General features: G+C 39.1%; 1 protein-coding gene across 6 annotated transcripts; it reads right to left on the bottom strand.

Moving 5' to 3' along the window:
- Positions 1–2,408: 2,408 nt before the first annotated feature.
- Positions 2,409–18,153, bottom strand: PCNX4 (pecanex 4). Of its 6 annotated transcripts, none has more exons than XM_026113694.2 (12): positions 17,852–18,153; positions 15,189–15,243; positions 13,793–14,519; positions 11,972–12,151; positions 11,366–11,880; positions 10,454–10,554; positions 10,175–10,297; positions 9,548–9,911; positions 6,659–6,762; positions 5,164–6,200; positions 4,418–4,604; positions 2,409–3,935 (listed from the first exon to the last, which is right to left on the bottom strand). In XM_026113694.2, the coding sequence occupies exons 3-12, from the start codon at positions 14,479–14,481 to the stop codon at positions 3,684–3,686; spliced, it is 3,552 nt and encodes a 1,183-aa protein (XP_025969479.2). In that variant the 5' UTR covers positions 14,482–14,519; positions 15,189–15,243; positions 17,852–18,153; the 3' UTR covers positions 2,409–3,683. The 6 variants fall into 6 exon arrangements, with proteins under 6 accessions (XP_025969479.2, XP_064367986.1, XP_025969484.2 ...); XM_064511916.1 differs by having other exon boundaries at positions 11,789–11,880; XM_026113699.2 differs by having other exon boundaries at positions 15,193–15,243.
- Positions 18,154–20,133: the final 1,980 nt, after the last annotated feature.

Raw genomic sequence — 20,133 nt, 5'->3', positions numbered from 1 at the left:
CAGCTACGAAGTACCTTTGCAGTAACCCCTCTGTACCTAAAAGCTTGGAGATGTCTTTGCTGTTGACCAAGTCCTCAGCCATGACAGGATGTACCTCAGGCCACCTACTTTCTAGGTAAAGAAAATTCTTCTTGTATCATTGAGATTAAAAAAAAATCAATTTATAAATTATTTAAACTTTTCATCCATGCTAGTCCCTATCTAGCAGAGAATAAGCTAGAAATGACATTTTCACATGACATTCAACAAAAATGGAAACTACTGTCTAGGAAAAAAAATGACTGATCAAAGTGCCTGTGTTTTGCACTGTTCTGGAAAAATGGCAGGTTCATCTTACTCACTAACACACCACCTTCTGTGCTGGGAGTTTGTGAAATGTGTTAAGATGCTGAAATGCAACTACTTTTAATACAACACATGCAACTGATGTTCACAGAATGCTTTAGCTTCCATCCTCTAATCCATGGAAGATTTGGTGATGTACAGAGCAGGCAGCTTGCTCCCTGGTTTATATACAGCTTTTTCTGCTTTTTCACAACAAAAGTGTAAGCCTGTGTTCTAAGGGAAATTTCCTTCTCTTGCTTGTACTAAGGACAGCTGCTGCTAGACAAATAAATATAGATCCACCTTCAAGGACTACAGCTTTTGTCACCAGCAGGAGAAAGAACAAAAAGGAAAAGAGAAAGTAGAGCTGAAAGGGACCAGGTGGAGAGAAAGTGAGAGAACACAAGGTTACCAATTTCAGAGAGGAAGCTAATGTTCAAGGAAAATACAAAAAGTAGCAACCTTTCCAAATAGGACATTTCCATTTGGTAGCCTCACTTCTCTAACATTTTGTTCCATTTCAACTGATTTCTGTTACTTTATGGTGGCATGAATAGGACAGGGGCAGTCGCCAGGGCTTGCTTTTTTTCTCCTTTTTTTGGAAAGGCTTAAAAAAATAAATCCTGTTTTTTTTTCAGATCAGTGGGGGGGGGGGGAAATCCCCTAGTAAACACTGAACAGTTGTTAGAAAAATATTTTCAAACTGATGTCATTAAATAAAGGCTCTGCTTCAAAGCCACAATGAAGATGTCGTATGTTCATCTGTATGTGATGAACATCATGATCTGTAAAGCAAGTAGGTATTGATAAGAACTGACAGTAAAGTTAGTGGACAACTGTTTACAAAAATTTAGAGCACTTCTCGCTGGTTACACAGGAAAATGGTGTGGTGACCTGTCATAAGCTCAGTACAAGATACTAGCATTTCATCAGTATTTTGTATAATAGCATATGTTATGCTTATGAAAGCTGCAGACAAGATCAGGCTTGAAGGCACTCTAAATTCCTGACAAATTGAGGAAACGCTCCAAAATAAACAGGACAGTTCAAAAAGCATGCATGCAAAATAATGCACTTGCAGGCAATCAGAGGCACAAACTTACCATATGGAACTAAAGGCTGTTAACTAGTCATTTTGTCAAAAAAGAATCTGAACAGGATTATAGAAGATCACAAGCTGAACATGGAGCAGGGTCATACTACTACAAAACCCTCAAACATACGGGAACACGCGAACTAGCTTAACAGATGACTAAACAAGGGGCTATAGGACATGCTACCTGCAACTGTAGGGGACTGGATTAGAAACTTTCTAATGCTACATTCTTATGCACAAACATGGATTCAATTCTGTTGTTCCATCTGATGCCAATAAGATCTGTGCTCTCTTGTTACCAGCAACAGTTTTCAAGAAAGGTGGATGGAGAAAACCAAAGGAAGCAACAGCAAATGATCACAGCTCTTTTCAGTCTTTTCCTCAAAGAAAGAGTTGATTGAGTTTAGTGAAGACAAAGAACGAGGGCAGAAATTATAACCATCTTCAAATAAAAGACTGCTGCTTTGAAGAAGGAAAAAAAATATTAAATTTTCTCTGTGTTCATAGAGAAGAAAAGTAGCAAGAGGCTTACACTGAGGCAGGGAGGTTTAAGTTAGATTTTGGGAAACAAAAAACAAACAAAAACAACCCCCCCCCCCAACTTTCCAACTGCAAGAACAGCAAAGAACTGGAGTGAACTACCCGAGGAGCTCATATATTGAAAGTTTTCTTTTCAAACAGCCCCAGTACTGGAAGTTTTAAATAAGATTAAATAATTGCCAGGAACAGCTTAGTTGGAACAGATTCTGCCTTTTGACAGGGAGCTGAACTAGGTGCTCTCTAAAAGATTCTGTTTTTCCACATACAGTTCACAGCCAAGCAAGGTATTTTTAGGTTAATCAGCACTTTCTTGTTTACTCTCTTTGCACGCCAAATAATCACTTCCTAAAAGCTGTTTCCATTAATGTCCTGTGTGTATTTCATACCATGTACCGTGTATGTTAGAGGGTCCTATCATGGGTTTTGAGAGGCATTTCCTTACCACTGCTGAATACTCAGTCATTTATGGTCACTGATCAAAAGAAACAGTTATTAGCCAAGTATGTAGTACATGGTCATGTGACAAGTTTTAAAGATGAGTAATAAAAGCAATATGCATCCTCCAAATTACACAACACTGAGTGTTCCTGCTGAAGACACATGAACAGTACTAATTCAGTATGGCACAGATCTGATTTAAATTGATTGTACAGGGGGAAAAAAAAGACAATTATTTACACCTTGTGCAACATATGCCAGCAATAACTACATTGTAACCTCTAATCTACAGAGAGAAACTTATTGGTGTGCTAATGACTGGTGGTAATGCAGCATGCTACGAGAATAGGATAAACAACTCACTGGAGAGATGACCTAAAGTGATCTGTAATATTGCCAAATTCTATTCTAACCTCTGCTAAGCTTAAAAAAAAAATGGGCAAAAAGAGCTTTTTTTTTTTAATCATCAAACTATCACTGTGATTGTGGAAGACTGGCTAGTGATGTGAGCACAGGATACAAACAATGACATTATATATATATGTGGATTTTGGAAGAAGAAAATAAAATTAATCCAGTTAAATCCCCTCTCTCCCCTAATTACACATATTCACTTTCACCAGTAGGTCACACAGATTAATAATGTGTCAGAATGCACACTGTTTTATATAAACTCTTTTTGCCCCCACAACAAGTACTTGGTAAAAATCCTCCTTTAACAGTTTCTTTGCTAAAGCACAGCTGATAACTTACTACAACTAAGGAAGATTATCTAAAGCCATATTTTATAACAAATGCTAAAACTGAGCTCAATACAATATAAAATGTCTACAATAAAAAAATCATATAAATAGTCATATGTACACTTTGGTTACCAACTCTTGTGGTTGACAGTACTACAGTGAGCTGTAACCTGACTATCAGTGCAAGTCACCTGTCCAACTATTAAAGCAAAAATCAGAATGCACCAAAAATAGTTAATGATCAGAATTATGCTGCTCTTCTCTGAACTGGGGAAGAGAGCTTCAGCATCTCTTGGTTTGTCAGCCCCACAGGGAATGGTGTCCCAAATGTTCCCACACCAAGAAAACAGAGTTCAAAGCTTCCTGCCTGCTGAAGGTTCTGGCTAGCACCATTTCTGTGCAAATTGTTTACGCTGGTTTGGCACTGCCATCCAACGCCATTTTGAGAGTCAAATCTTATTTGTAGTGTACAAATGTAGCATGAGCATTTGCTTCCCAACATGCAAATGAAAAATACAAAAAAGAAAAAAGCTACAGACAGTCTAGAACAAAGGCACATGCAGAAGTTCAGATGAGTAAACTGGGTAGCCAAGAGGTGGGTCTGCAGCTTGCACAGTAAGGTTTCGGAGAAGAACGGGGTGTGCCTGGATACTGTAGCGTTCTTCATCATCATTGGTAGCATACAGCAGCTCCCAGGACAGATTTGCCCATTGACCTCGGACAGCTTCATCATTAAGTTTTCCCACTTGTACTAACAATTCCTGAAGAGTGAGCACTCGCCCAGTATAAATTCCCTTCAAAAACAAAGAGATCAAAATGTTCAGTACATTCTCCAAAAAGATACACAAACATTTCGGTTACAAAGCACTAAGTGAAGCTTTGGGACTCAATATACTAAGAAAATTGGCCCTATAAATACTCAGCAGCAATAAATAAAGCTGACTACAGTCAAGATTGAACACGCAGTCCTGAATTAATACCACATGCACTGAGCAGATGCCACCAGTCTGTGCTGTTACATATATTTATGAACAGCAAAGTGTCTCAACAAGTCTTCTTGGTTCAATACTTGCATGGAAAAACAATCAGCATATACTGCCACATCTGAAACAGATGCCTTATGATTTTCAGCAACAGTGATGTGAGCTCCTGTCTAGTACAAACACAACCTTTGGCTGCACAATCTTCAAGTTTTGGGAGACAATAAAATAAAATAAAAGCAGTGGAAAAGAAAAAAAAAGCTTTGATCTTGCTTACTAGCCATTTCTTTCCTTACCATGTTTGGATCATGCCCCAAAGAAAAAAGGTATGGCTTTTCCTGAAGAACTGCTTGCTGCCACTCATGATCTGACACTAGTCCAATGTACCAATCATTTTCATATTCTTCCAGATAGTTAATTAGCTCTTTGAAGTTCTCAACTGGACCCAGACTTGCTTTGTCAACCATAAGTTTGAAAGTATATCTGAAAGGTACAGAAAGCCATACTGTAAGTACTGCTGCAGAAGATACAAGAAAGAAACCCTCTTTGAGTTACAAAAAGCAGGAATACACCATCAAATCTTGTCAAGCAGTAGCAAATTTTTAAGTTACTCCTTGTCAGCTGAGTCACTAGAAGTTAGCATGAGCGTGCTTTTAGCTCACAGAGATGTGACATAAAAACACATTTGCTTAAACATCTTTTATTGACCTCAAACACTGGTACCACTGCCTGATAATGGAAAGTGCGAAACATAATTTCATCACAATTTTCTTACAATTTCTGGACAACCAACAATGGGTCATTTTTCCCTACTTAACGCAGTGGATTTCCAGTGGAGAAGGGAAAGAGGAAAGGGTTTCCTCCATACCACATCCTTCACTACCTGAGGCTATAGGCAGTATTATTTATGCAGAAAGAAGCTACAAATATCTTTAAATTGTATGGTTTTAAAATAAATGACACTTTGTGCAGTGATATTTACTTTCGAAGCACAGGACACTCTATATCGTTTTTATAATCTCAGGGAATTTTCCTCTTTTACCTGAATGCTTTTAGTGCAAGTTGGAATAGCTCTGGTTTGCTGGTTAGCCAGTCCAAACCAACAGACCATGGGATCCCACCGGTGTAAGCTCTGAACACATGGCTAGGTGCAGGCACTGCGTTATCCAGTCCAAACAGACCAAAACAACATGACAATACACCATGGATGTATAACTCTTTCAAAGCTTTATCTTTCATAAGGTCTTCAAGTAAATTGGAAGGCTTTTCTTTCAGATGAAAAAAGTCCAGCTGACTCAAAATGAAATGGTACCATTCTTCTGGAAACCTCTGCCTCATTTCATTGACTTTGGAAATAGGTACCGGGGCTGTTCTCCATTCGGCAGGAATGCTTAACAGCTCTGAGTAGGAGCAACTAAATTCAACCAGAGGTAAAACTTCTCGCTGTTTTCCTTTGTCTACAGCAGGAAGTCCAAGCACAACAGCCCTGTATAATTTATCTTCTGGTGACATTTCTTGTAGGACATCTTGATTCTGTGTTTCTACAGACCCTGGAATAGACAAATGTGTTTTTGGTGCAATTCCCAACTGCCCGGTTTCTTTTCTATCTTTCATTCTGCCACTGGGTTCAAGATCAAAAATGTCACTATCGTCAGTCCAGTCCTCAATTGTATCAACACTAAAGCTATCTTCATCCCTCAGAGGCCTGGATCTTTCTACTGCACTGCTATGCTGATTTTCTGGAAATGATCCTTTTTTATTCTCATCTGCACTGTCCAGCTTTTCCCACTTTTTTGATTTTTTATAGCAATACTGAACAAGCATCCACACAAGCACTTTAATGAAATCATTTTTCAGATGCTTTAAATTTTCATGAGAGTCAATTATTCCAGACAACACACTTCTGGCATCTGAATACATTCTCACAGGTAGAACAGTACAAGGAGTCAAAATGTTTCCAAAATGGTGATTAAGAGAGACAATCTTTGTGTGCTCCTGATGTTCGAAGGCCATTTCAAAAATCTCATCAACTCTGTGAGCTTCAGCAGCATGACAGGATGTTTCCTGCAATTCTAGCCCCTAAAGCATAAATGAAAACAATGTGATTTTAGTCTTCACCAGTACATATCCTTACATGCTAGAAAGCTCTATTTTCTTGCAACAGAATTTTTTTCAACAAATGAATATATGCTCCATTGCTGGTATTTCCAGAACTGAGTTATCTACAAATTTAACTAGAGATCAGCATCACTACCAAAGCATTCACTACAGTATTCAGCATAGATATGCTAACTCTGTCTTAAGAGCAAACAAACAAAAACTGCTTCACAGAGATTTGGTTTAGCCAGCTTATTAAAGATGTCACAGGCTGGACAAAAATAATTTCACACCTTCTAATCATCTCGACTTTTTTGTGACTTCTTAGATTTCATAAGTCATCTGCGTGGTTTATATATTTTAAAAACAATATGAAAAAGCATGTCAGTTGCAAGATTAAATAATATCAAGTAATAAGTCAGTCCTCAGCATGCAGTTACCTTAATATTAACACCACAGTAAGTGAAGCCCTTTTCTAGCACCAATATCCACATCAGTCTGTCCTGAAAACGGCATAGGTAATGTGATCCAGGTAGAGAGAGACCTAGGCAAGGAGCAAGAAAAGGTTTATAGTCTGGTTACAGTGTGGTATTATATCGATGAAAGCTTTTCAACATGCCAACTGAGGAATTCATCTGCATATACACAACATTTTTCCATCAACATCAAAGTCAATTAAAACTGGCTAACTAGTACCTAGAATCTCACACAAACTAGCTGCAAAGCTAGATCTTGAAAACATAATGCTGTCTTTGGAAGAGCTGTTGAAAACTGACCCCCCTACCTCCTCTCCCCCCCTCCCCCCCAAACTGCAGGACTACAAAATTCAAACTGGGCTGGAGTTAAGCACCTCCATCCTCAACTCCCTTTGTGGATATGATTTCCATGATTAAAGATCCTCTTTGGCTGCATTTCCAAATGCACAGCTCCCACTGATGTCATTTGGAGATCTAAAATTCGTATGACTGCAGAATACATTAAAAAAAAAAATCATCATCTAGCATGTGGATTTCTTAATGGCCTTGTTTACTGTGGAGTACAAAGTTTATTTGTTATAGGAGTAAGTATAGTAAGTATATAAAATAGTAAGAATATAACTCAAGAGAAGTTGGCACCTCCATGGCCAGTTCCTAAATTAATTTGCCCCTATCTCAGAATGATTAGAAAATATTTCTGTATGATACAAAATCCAGAGTTTAAATGATTTTCAAAGTTCTGCTTAAGTCCTGGCCTACCAGTGAGGTAATATCACACTCATTTTACAGATATGTAAATAGAGAAATCATCAGAAAAAATGAAGACCTACATTTTAAAGAGCACCCATTTCTGAGTGCTCATCTTTAAAGATTTGTGAATCAATATCATAGACACTGAACACTAACAGTAGATACAATAGAAATCATCTGCAGTTTTTCTTAAGCACCTCTGAAAAGAAAAAAAAAAAAAAAAGCAGAAAAAAGAAAAAGAGAACACCAAATCAACCACCAACCTGTTCTTAAGTTTGACATCACCAAAAATAGAGGGACCCAAAATTAACTGGAATTTGAAAACTAAGTCCTGAACAACTTCTGGCCACACATCAAATTAACTAGTATTCAAAAAATCCCACAGACCAGCTTTCGCTGTAAAAATTAGATCACTTTTACGTCTAAAGAAACACGGTATTGTTTCCCTCTTATTATTTCCATGAAAAGAGCAATGCCAAATTTCCTAGCAGTTGCTGTTTTTACTGTCATTCTTTTAAGTTATTGTCTACTGTCACATCCTCCAGTACAATGCTATTCCTAAGCATGGCAAGGTACATTTACTGCCAGCGTATGGCTTGCTCCTGTTCTCACTCATGTCCAGTGATCACTCCAGTGCACAGAGAATTTTAGTTTTAAAACACTGTAAAATGAAATCAGTGAAACCTACCATTAGGCTATAGTTAAAATTTAAGTAGCCTTTTCTATCCCAGTGAGCTAATGAAGTGCATTTTATTGCTAACATTTTACAAGATTTTAATTTTTTTCTAACTATCAAAACTACTAAAATGCCTTTACAGAGAAAAGAGTATGGGTTTAAATCAAAATACACGCAAAGCACTACCTCTTCATCTTTAACTCATCTGAGAACACAAAATTACTTCTTGCTTGAAGACATTCATTCACAGATTTTTTCCATTAAAAAGATGACCATTTTCTTCCCCAAAACTAATGTTTTAAATCATTTAATTTGAGGCATACATGCTACCACATGGTCAAGATGGAAACTGGGAAAAACATATAAATAAATAAATACACACACATATACATACACACACACACCCCTACACACATATTTGACTGATGCAGTAGGCAGAGTGAAGTCTCTCTCATTTAGTGGAAAGAAGCTTCCAAGTTTTCCGTGTTTAATACCTCTCCACCAGTACCAAAACTGCAGCAAATGTTCCCTAGTAAAGTGCTTGGATTTCTTCTTCAGAAAAGACTGATTACAGTTAACTTCCACAGTCTTTAAATAGTTGAAAGCCATTTTCTATGAGGCTTATGTAAATATCTGTCTCTTGTCAAAGAGCAATGTCGTCTTGATTACTTAGGTTACACAAAGGCTGTTTCTCAAGAAAATGAACTCGCCATTTTGGCAGTTATTGTGTCTCCAGCTGGGAAAAAGACTCAGTATTCGTTCACCTCTGTTTGTATAATTTTGTGAAATTCCCATGATGATGCCTTCCACAGGTTTTAAAGACCAGAATGCGCTCCTACAACCCCAACCTAACTGCCTGCCCAAGACGTGCCATGAAGTCTCATCAACGGGTTCTGGTCTGAACAGTTTACTGCTAGTTAAGCTACAAACATCAGTCCAGATTCATCCTACCTAATTAATATACCCAAATTAGTAAAAATCACCTGCTGGTCCCCAAAGAATGGGACCACTGCAGAGAAAAAGAGATACATACGCACTCACAAAGAACAGTCTGACACCCCCTCCTCTTCACTGACTGTCAAGAGCAGCCAGAATACGTGTGCTCTGAAGGCATCTCAATTTTTTGCCTATAATTAAGTGGAATGAATCCATACCACCTGGTCTTGTTCAGTATAGAAAGGTAAATACTGTTTCATCATCATTTTGTTTCTCCTTATTTTTAAAGGAAAAAAAAAGTTATTTTCTTACAAGACCATGCTACAGTTAAAGGTGATCTTTTTCCTCAGGGAACGATCTCTGAATATTACATTTAACTTACGTTGTGAAACTTGACTTAAATCCAATGCTATGTTCTCTTATTCCCCAGTAAAATGACATTTCTTAAAATATTTAACTATATTCCTTCATAGTGTTGTTAGCGTACCTACCTAGGCTACCAGCTGCTAATGCAGACTGAAGAGCAACAGCCAGGCTTGGAACCATCTGCTGGTAGTACACAGTATCAGAGCAAACGCAGGCTGTAGCGCCCACAGGTCCTGGCCAGCTTCGGATAGGCCTAGGAAAGCCTATCAAAAACACTGGTAGCGTGAAGAGCGGCAACAAAGGAGAAGAAAGTAGTGCAGAGATGGCAACGAAGGTCAACAGGATCGGGAAGAAAACTACGTTGAGCGTGATTAAGGTGGCAGTAGATTTCCGACGCTGTTTTTTCTCTGTCCACGATGTCAGAAGAATGGCTACAGCAAACTGCAATTTTGAGACAAACTGAAGCAGTCGATCCCGTAGGATACCGACCTGCGAGACAGATAGAACAAGCACACATTCATTCGTATTCTGTATCTTATCACATCCAGCACTACTAAAGCTGCCTATCTAGACAAGTTTTAAGGAAATGAAGTGAGATTATCATTGACTGGTATTAGAGATAATGTCTCAGTATACAGTTTTTCTAGTCTTGATTTACTAGGTCCCAGACCCTAACTCTGTACTGGGGCACAGAAAGGAAACTAAGAATTTAAGGGACAACTATCTGCTTAAGTCCACACAATGACAATTACCAGCAATAATTTGATTCCTGTATCAAGGCTCCTGTTCCACCATAGGTCGGGATTAAACACCAACATTTGTGTTATTGACATAACCACTATGTCCAGTAGGGCATTCTCTGTATTCTGCCAGACCTAAGAGAGAGAGATGTCAGACATACATTTAAAAATGTTTATATCTTTTCTTAGCTTTTTTTGACCTGGAGTATTTCTTCCAAGCCACTTTAATGCTTAAATCACATAGAAGAAAAAATGTCTTAGGCTGAGTAACGTATTTAAAATTCAAATTACCATCCTAAATATTCTTGTGAATCCAATGCAAACAGACACAGAATGAAGATTTTGTAGGGAGCGGTCAAGTGACAGGAATGCTATCATAGCAAATGGAGACACTGTAATTGAAATAAAATAATCATCAATTTCTTTGCAAAAAAATAAAGTCTACAGAGGTAAGCAGTGCAGAATGGAAATCTGAACATAAAAAGAGAACTCTTCCAATCAAGTAGTTATTGCAAATTCCTCTTCCTACTACACCTCCAGAATACTAAAATTAAATAGCATATTTGCACTAATGGCCTAAAACTACAAACTTATGTCCACATTTAATTGTTGGGTATTTTTTGTTTCCTTGAAGATAACAGAAATACTCAAATAAGTAAAAATAAACATAGGAAGAGCATTCATCAATCCACTTCCCAAAACTGCCACACCTTTATGAAATTAAATGAATTTAGACCAAATTTTGGTTCCCCCCATAGTAAACAAATTTGGCACTAACTTTACCAGAAAGGGGACTGTGCCCTTTACTAGGAAGTCGAAAGAACCTAGCGTTTAGTCAGCTTGAAGACTCTCAACTTATTTTTGTTACTATCTTTTTTTAAAATCTACAACAGTGATTTCTCAAAAGTGAATATTGATGTTATAACTAAAATCCTTGTAAAGGTCTTGGTTTCTGAGCTGGACTTTTAAAAGGCTCAACTTTTTAGGCTGACCTCTGAAAAATAAATATATCACTACTCAGTTTCAAACATTCTGAGCCAGTGATTTTGACCTCAATGCAATTCAGCAGAACATCAAAAAGTATTTCCACCTATTTACTTTTTCTTAGTTCATTCATAGAACCTTGCACATATAGTAATTCCAGTTTGCTTCAACCTTCCTATAATCATCATCTAACAAACAACAGATAGTGGGTATTCCTACCTAGTGTTAGTAAAATCCTCCTGACAACACCAACTTTCATTAGCCTTCTTTGCTTCTCCATGAACACAGTCACAGTCCTGATATCCTTTGGATAAAAGGGGTTTCGGAAGACTCCAAACAAGTACACTCTCTGAATCTCTCTAAGAAGCCACATAATTGTGAGTAATATCATCAAAATGTAACTTGCTACAGCCTGCGGACTGGCTTTGGAAAAAGACGAAAAACCAGCAAATTGATGCAGCAGGCTAGCTTCTATGAGAGCAAATGTCAGTACAGTCAAATAAAAAATGAATTCCCTCCACCCAAACTGTATTCTAAGACCTCTGTGCATATTTTTAGACTTGCTGGAGGCTAAATGGCTGATCAGGGTGTGTTTGAAGGCAAAACCAATCTCACTTAGGTTAAGACTCAGTATGAACCCACATCCAGTCATGAAGAGGATCACACCGAGAGTGCTGGGAATGAAATACGATGCTATTGCTGTTCCAGCAGAAATGAGAAACATTACTAATAACCTGTGAAGGAGAAAATAAAAAAGATTTGCTTGAAAAGAAAAAGGTTATAAATGATATTGATACATTTTATCATTATATAAACAAGATTTACTTTGTGTTACTTGACAGAGGTGAACCTCCTAGTCCGAACTCCAACAGTTGTTCCATTCCCCATGGAAAAAGTGCATCAAGCGGGGGCAGAATTCCCATTGCCCATAAGACTGGCAGAAAAAGAAATACGATGTGCAAAATCTGGTTCGTCTGTTCTAGAACAGGTGTGCTGACAGCAAACCTAGATAAAAGAAGAAATGTATTTGACTTCTGTGAAGCAAAACATAGCTGACACAAGAGGGTTTTTTTTTTTTTTAACTAATACAGTAAATCCAGAAGTATAAAGATTACATAAATTCAATGAATATTTCTTTAAAGGAAAAATAGTGACAAAAGTTTTTAGGTTTATGCTTAGGGCCGTAATACAATAATTAGAACATCAGAACACAGGCTGATTTTTTTATTCAAAAGATTCAAAGCCTTCAGATTACCTGGATGAGCCAAGTGAATTAAGCATCCTAATTATTTTGATACTATTGTGATAATACACTCAAGAAACATTTGGGGAAATAAAGGTCCAGAGGCTCTGAGACCTCATCTGATTAACAAGAGAGTGCTAAGGTGTTATTTTAAAATCACAGTAACACAACATTTACGTAAGCCCAAAACACAAGTTGTAAGAACTAACGCTGAACTGGCATGCTGCCTGTACATAAGGACAAACTCTCTTTAGGGATACGAAATGTAATTTTGTGCATAAAAGTATTAATATCTTTCTGTAAAAATACAAAGATCAGTACTGCAAGTCTGCATAAGTTGCAAGCCATGCACTATTTACGGACAAGACAATTAACTTAAAAGATGGACTACTAAGATATTTCTGTTCTCTTTATTTCTTCTTTAATAAGTAATCCTCAAAAGAGTTTTGTCAGGAATTTAAAGAATGTCTGAAGTTTCTCCTCATGAAGTAAAGTAGAAAAATTTCTACTTCTGCAGTTTAAGACCATGTGTATAATTCTCATTTCATAATTAAAGGGGCAACTGGGGTAAACTATAAATAAAGATATCTCCAAGTGCAAAACTAGTAAAATCAAACTTTTTTTTTTTTAATGCATTTGAAGTACCCCAACCATAAAATATGTCAGGTAATACTTGTATCACTTTCACATGTACAAGGAAAAAGAAACATGAAGTAAAACCAAAAACACTGTGCTTTAAAAGATTCTGCAAATGCTTTGGCTAAAACATTCATCTGAAAAATGGAAAGATAAAACAATCTCCCACTTGTAAACTGATATAGCTCTAGTGTATTACATACTACATTTTAAAAAAATCCAAGTTCAAAATCCATATAACAAAGAGATATAGCAAGGTTCACATTTGCTTATACACTCACTAAATCCAAGTTCATGGGCTTTTTTTGCCTGTAGTTTACACTTTCTACAGAGATTGAATTAGAAAATATTCAAGGATGAAATCTGGATTTAGAATCAGTACTCCTCCTGAAGTCTGCAGTGTTTAGATCTATGGTTCCAGATCAGGAACATATTTTTTGAGAACACACCTTCAAGAAGAATGTTAACATAAATGCTCTTGTAGAATAATACTGAAATTGACATTGCAGAAAATAATTTTAACTGTATGTAACTTAGAACTGCTGAGGATCTTCCTAACTTATGTGCAATGCTATAAAACTTAAAGAACTTTTTATACACAAAATAGAGCATCAATTTCTACTGCATACTCTTCTAGGCCTCTTTTGGAGTTCTACAGCTGATTGGAATTTCAAAATCAGTTTTCCTCAGAAAAGTCATTTCATCTTTATACCAAAATATATAGAACAACCATTATTTTCATCAGCTAAATGCTGTATTAAGTTTACCTGTGTGCAAGATCCACTGCAATAAAGACAAAAATATAGAAAGGTCTCATCAGAGCAGTAATTTCATAAGTATCCAGTGCTTGGAAAGTAGCTGTTTCGGTAGCTGTATTTATAATTAATGAATACTCTCCTATACATATAGTCACCCATCCAAATACAAAGACGATAACGGTTCCTCCAATATTACTATATAGCAAGGTTAATCTGTTTGGCAGCAAATACCAAGTTCCCAGCCCACACAATACCCCTGCCAGAAGAGAATGAAACACTGTGTTGATTATATACTTCTTGCCAGGAATAATAAATTTTACTGTCTCTGAACCTACACAGCTGGAAAATTCAAACTCATCTTCATCTGTTAGGGTATTCTGAATTTGCATTCTTTCTACCGTCACTGTCTTCTGTTTTGCATACAGATTTGTTATTTGGAGAATAAGCGCAGTAACAAACATCAGTCCTCCTGAGAGTGCTGCAGTATAATAGTCTTTCATAATGTCCAATTGGTACAAAAGTGTTCCTACTCCTCCCAAAACCCATGGTGTCAAGAAAAGAATAATCTGATTCACATATATATAAGGAGGGGCACAATAGCCTAATTTAAAGCGGGGCCCTCCCAGCACAGTCTGCGGAAAGCGCTTCAAGAAGAACTCCTGTTTGTAATCATTCAGCAGGGGTACATCTGGACCCATCCTTATTACTCAGGAATGCTGGATGAATATCATTTTTCCTGTAAGAGGAAAGAAAGAAAAAGGCAGCAACATTACTAGATCTAGCATTCAAAACTTAACCAGTAAATTCTTCTGACCTACTTTCATTTACCAAGTCATAGTGGAATTCTGACATATTAGTGTTAGCACTATAAACTTTCCTGGAATACAACTACTAACCAAACATCTAAAATGGAAAAACATGATATATTTAAAAATAAAGACTGCATTAATGATCTAAAGCTTTGTGAAACAAACAAAACACAAACTATTATTGGGAGATGATAAAATCAACTGATTTCCACACAAAAAAACCTTCCTGAAACAGAAATGTTTTTCCAATCACCTCTTGCTAAGGACCTCCAATTCAAATTAATCCTGTTAAGGATCTCCATATATAACTAGCTGAGTAGAAAAAGAGTCACTAATTTTAGTGACTATCCACATAAATGCAAGGCTACAGTCACACTCAGGTCCCTGAAAAAATCAAAGCCTTATGAAATATACTAACTGTAAAAAATTAGTAGAAGCAGTAAAAATTGTTTTTGTACATCAGTAGTGTTATCGCACTGCCTCCACAGCCTAGTCACAGAACAGGATCTTACAGTATCACACAAGACATAAAACAAGCAGTTCAGTTTCTGCCTCCTAAAGCATGTAATTTAAATATAAAATAAAAAAAGCAATACTTGCAAGTTGTAGCACAATCAGCATGTATTCTGCCCTATATGTCAGCGGAGAAAACTGAAAAAAAAGGAAAAGAAACACCTGTAAACCTTTACAATCAGCAGTGTTAAATAGATTCAGATATAATACCCACTCAGAGGATCAGGCAATGTAGAAATGATGATTGTAAGAAGGTAATTAAATAGTCAAACATAACCTTATGCTACTAGTCACAAAAGCAAAAACCTACGGATGACAGGCACAAATACTCAAGCTAAGACATAGGGTGAAGAAACAGCACAATAAATGTGATGTGAAAGCACTTCATTAATAATAAAAAAGGAGATGTTGGTATGCATTAGAAGATGTGCAAGTACTGAAATTCTGTGTTTCTTCTAATGGACATGCATAACCTGACAAACTCCTATCAGCCATCTTTGCTGCTACAGTAAGAATGAAACACATGACTGCCACAGAGTTTCCAAAGTACTGCCATGCCTTCTTTCTGCAACACTGAATGCTTTTAGGTGCTTTAAAGCACAATTTTCTCCTTACATTTAAACAGACATCAATCACTTGACTCTAGGTAAATACTAGTCATCATGGGATTAAGTCAGAAACAGTGCAAATAAGAGATGTTAGCGGCCATTCATATGCATTATTATGCTTGGAAATTTGCTTTTAGGGTCTACGAAGTCAATATACCCCACAATGAAAAACAGGGCCCTACAGGCTCTTGTACTACTATCCATATACACCATACTTTTTTTTTTTTTTTTGGACTTGTAAAAATTCCAAACTGGTATTGAAAACATAGAGGTTTTTTGGTCATACCATTCCAAGCCTTTCAATGTTTTTTAAGTGAAGGTGAAGGCAGCAGTCAGTCATCAGGAAAACACCAGTCTACGTGTTGACACTGGAGAGTGGAATTTGTTGCAGCTGGCTCAAGAGTTCAAAAATATAACAGAGACACGCCTGACCAAAAATAATTTTCAAATATAATTTAAAAATTTCACAATCCAGCCAAACCTTCCTTATAAAAAGAAACACTGTTTAAAGGACAGCATACATATGAAACTAAGTTACTAAGAAGTTATATGCTGTAGAAGTTGTACATGTATGTAAAGGAAGTTGAGTTTTAAAGGAAATATAAAACCCAAAGGTGCATCATTTTCCATTGAAAACAGCTTTCTGGCAGCTGTGACTTTCTCCTCTCTCTAAAAAGTGCTATTTTTGTTTCAAGTTCTAGCTTGCATCCTTGTTTGTTGGTTTATATTGCTAACAGAAGGTTAACAAAGCATTCATGCTATGGTTTCTGCGTAAACAATAGACATCATGGCGTGAGACACAAAATCGATGCACATAAATGACATAGTTCTACTCGGCTGCACCCCAGCACCTAAAAAAGTACCATAAAGAGAAGTGAATTTATTTATAAAATGAAAAGTCTGAGACCTGTGCTCAATAAATATGGAAACGATACTGTCAGCGATCCTCCTGGCTCCCAAGTAGTCAGGTAACACGTCAGGACTTCAAAGAGGCGTGCGGGCACGTCTAGTTATTTCTGTGCAAAGTCCTAGCAACAAGGCTCCACACATCAACCAGTGTTTACAGGACCTGGCTTCGATACACATTCCTAACATACAGGCCTGGCCTGACTCTGACAACTTGCCTGGTTACCCAAACCGTCCGAGCTGCAACAGTTTGTCCGCACCAGCAGGGAGCTAAGCAGCTGGGACACTACCACATGGATGGCAGGAAGGGCTTTAATGCCGTGAAGTCATTCCACATTATCCTTACAGCATCCTCTCTGCACAACCAAAAGTGGTGGTTTTGCATAAAGTGCAACACAGCAAACTGTGCTCAAATTCAGGTGTAAATCCACGGCAGGGCATGAATTTTGGTTTAAATGAACACTGTCCTTCTTTGTAGGTACTGATGGTATAAGTCAGGTTCGATTTCAAGCAGATCACCTGTGTGGAAGTCTCAGTCCTTTAAGCTGCAGCAGCACATACAGCTAAAAAATACTCACCTGGGCGGTCTTTCCCCACAACACTAAATAACGGTTACAAACCACCTGCCAGGGCGCAAAGGGCACAGCGAGGGCCACACGCACCCCCCGATGCCCCTGCGTTCGCCCACCTACCAAACACCTGTGCTTCTCCCTCCCGTCGGGATCCCGTTCAAGACCCCACTGCATCACAGACCAGCTCCAGGGGAGCTGCGCGGAGCCGGGCACAGCAGTGGTGGCGGGCAGACCGTCGTCCCCACGACCGCCTTTGGGAACCGCTGCGGACCACCTCCTACCTGAGGAAACCTCTGCACCTGACCAGAAGGGCTGTCACTCCGTTAAAAAAAAAAACAAAAATCCTAAACCCCACACTTTTTTGCCCAGCAACCTCTCCCCCAGATCTTCTACAGGGGAAAAATATATATCAATCAAAAAAAAAAAAAGCAACCAAAAATAAATAAAGCAGCCGTGCCTGCGCTGTTTTTAACCCCGGAGGGGAGGGAAGGCCAGGCAGTGCCCGGACCGCGGAGGCATGAGGGGAGGGCAGCGCCGGCCGGGCGGGAGGCGCTGCCTCCCCTCACGGACCCCGGGCCGCCCCCACCGCCGCTGCCCGCCTGCCGCCGCCCGCAGCGAGGGGCCGCCGTGGCGAAGAGCCGCTGCGAGGCGGGAACCTACCTCTGGCCCAGGCTCGGAGCAGGTCGGGGGGAGGGGACGGGACTGAGCCTGCAGCCCGCGGCGGGAGGAGGAGGGAAGATGGCGGAGTGCTCCCCCCATCCCGCGCCTCAAGAGCCCTCCTCCCCGCCGGCGGGGCTCCTCCGCCGGGGTGCCGCTGCCGCTGCGGAGAAGGAGGAGGGGGGCGATGGGGCAGGAAAAAGCGCGGGGAGGCCGCCGAGCGGGGCTGACGGAAGGCGGTGACGCTCCCTCCCCTCCCCGCCTCCTTCCCTGCCCCTGCGGCCGCCGCCGCCATTTTCCCCGCCTCCTTCTCTGCCCCTCCCGCCCCCGGCCGCCGCCGCCATTTTCCCCGCCTCCTTCTCTGCCCCTCCCGCCCCCGGCCGCCGCCGCCATTTTCCCCGCCGGAGGGAGCGCGGCCTGGCGGCGTGTGCGGCGGTTGCGCCGCCGGGGGGAAATGGCCACGGCGGGCGGCTCTTGCAGGCCTCCTCTCGGCGGTTGCCTTCCCCCTCCTCTTCGGTGGCGTTTCTGCGCCCTTGGCAGAAATCCCTCAGAAAATCCCTCAGAAAGTCCCTCAGAAATCTTTTTTTTTCTTTTTTTTTCTTTTTTTGTTTTTTGGCGCTGCGCGTCCTGCATGTAACTTTCTTCTTTCGCTTGCAGCGTTAGATGTGAGGGGCCGCGCTGGCTGCTCGTGGCGCCCCAAAGGGAGGAGAGGCTGCTCCCCGGTGCCTTGCGCCCAGGCCTCGGCGCCGCTTCGAGGGAGGGCGGTGGGAATCCAACTCCCCAGATCAGTTCTGCATCCTGTCTTCAGCCAGTGCAGCCTTGTGCGGATGGGCCCCCTTTGCCGGGGAATTGCCCACCTGGACGGCAGTGTCCTCCTCCAGTCCTTTTGTTACCCTTTTGATAGTTGGCATGAAAATGTCACAGAGTGGCTTCTCATCATGTTTTTTGTTGTTTTCATAATCTTACATCATCAAAATCTTACATCATCAAAAGTGTAATACTAACCGAATTAGACTGTTTCCCTAATTCTTAAAATATTTAACATTGATATATTCAGCACAACATTCAGTTGTATTAAAACATTTAACATTAAAATTCAATGCATAACATTCTGGTATTATATTAAAATAAAATACTCTTAAAAGTTTCCTTAATTTTGAATGTTAATGGCCATTTTCTCTTCATGTATAACTAATTTGAGATGAGAATATCGGTTCTAGCTTCAAGTATAGGAAAATGCAGCCTCAGTTTTTTTAATACTAAATAACCTGAAACATTCACTGGCAAACTGAAGTTTAATTCCAAACACTGCAGTACCACTTGGATGTCAAATCACACGCGTGAAACATCGGCAATATTTAATGCAGTGAGCATGCTTAATATAATCTGTATCTAGTAATACCCAAATTTACAACTTGCTGTAGTCAGCAGAATGTGCATATGTCTATCTTAACATCCATGTCATATCAAACACTAAACATTCTTAGAAACATTTATAACCATTTTAATTTAAATGGCTGGTAAATTTTAACCCACAGTGATATGCTTAGAATTTTAGATACACCAGAGGAATTCCTGAGGTCAATGTAATTCTTAACAGGAGCATCATAATGTTTCTGTAAGTGTGTTAATCTTTAGTCTTCAAAGATAATAAAAAGGCATTTAGAATGGTGGATCCAGTGTAAAACTTGGAAATGCTAGCAGAGAAAAATGCTGATTTACCTTTACTGAGTTTCTGTTAAATTGAGGTACAATGATACAAGAGTCCAGCCAACTAGAAGACAAATACAAGTATCTTAAATAAACTGTCTGGTTTCTCCAGGATCCTTGACTAAGGTTTATTTACCCTGTCCTTGAAATGTGTCTTGCAGTCCTATTAAAATTAAGTATATGTTTGCCTCATAGATATTCCAAAGCAAATAGCTTCTCTGTACAATACACTAAAGGTCTGTAGCAGGTATTTACTTTTTGGTTGATGAGTCTCATCCTGTCTCAATTTACCAATTCAGTTATAATTTTGTAAAGATGACAATTCTGTTCTGGAATAGGTAAATCCTAAATAACAATGCAGAGGGGAAGCAGACATAAGCTGTATTTCTTTGCAAGATCTGCAGCTTGTGTTTCAAACGTGAGAGAAAGCTTCTTGCCTGTTCTCATTTCCTATGATTTCTCTCTTGCTCAAAAGAGTAAGTCAGGATTTCAGTCAATGCAAACCCCAAGCTAATTACTAGAAAAGGGTACATACTAATTAATTTCTCTAGGAGTTCTGAGACTATAAGCCTGGT

This window comes from Dromaius novaehollandiae, chromosome 5, assembly GCF_036370855.1.
Source record: "Dromaius novaehollandiae isolate bDroNov1 chromosome 5, bDroNov1.hap1, whole genome shotgun sequence".
NCBI lineage: Eukaryota > Metazoa > Chordata > Aves > Casuariiformes > Dromaiidae > Dromaius > Dromaius novaehollandiae.
The sequence above is the reverse complement of the archived record's forward strand: the minus strand, read 5'-3'. Positions and strand labels throughout refer to the sequence as shown.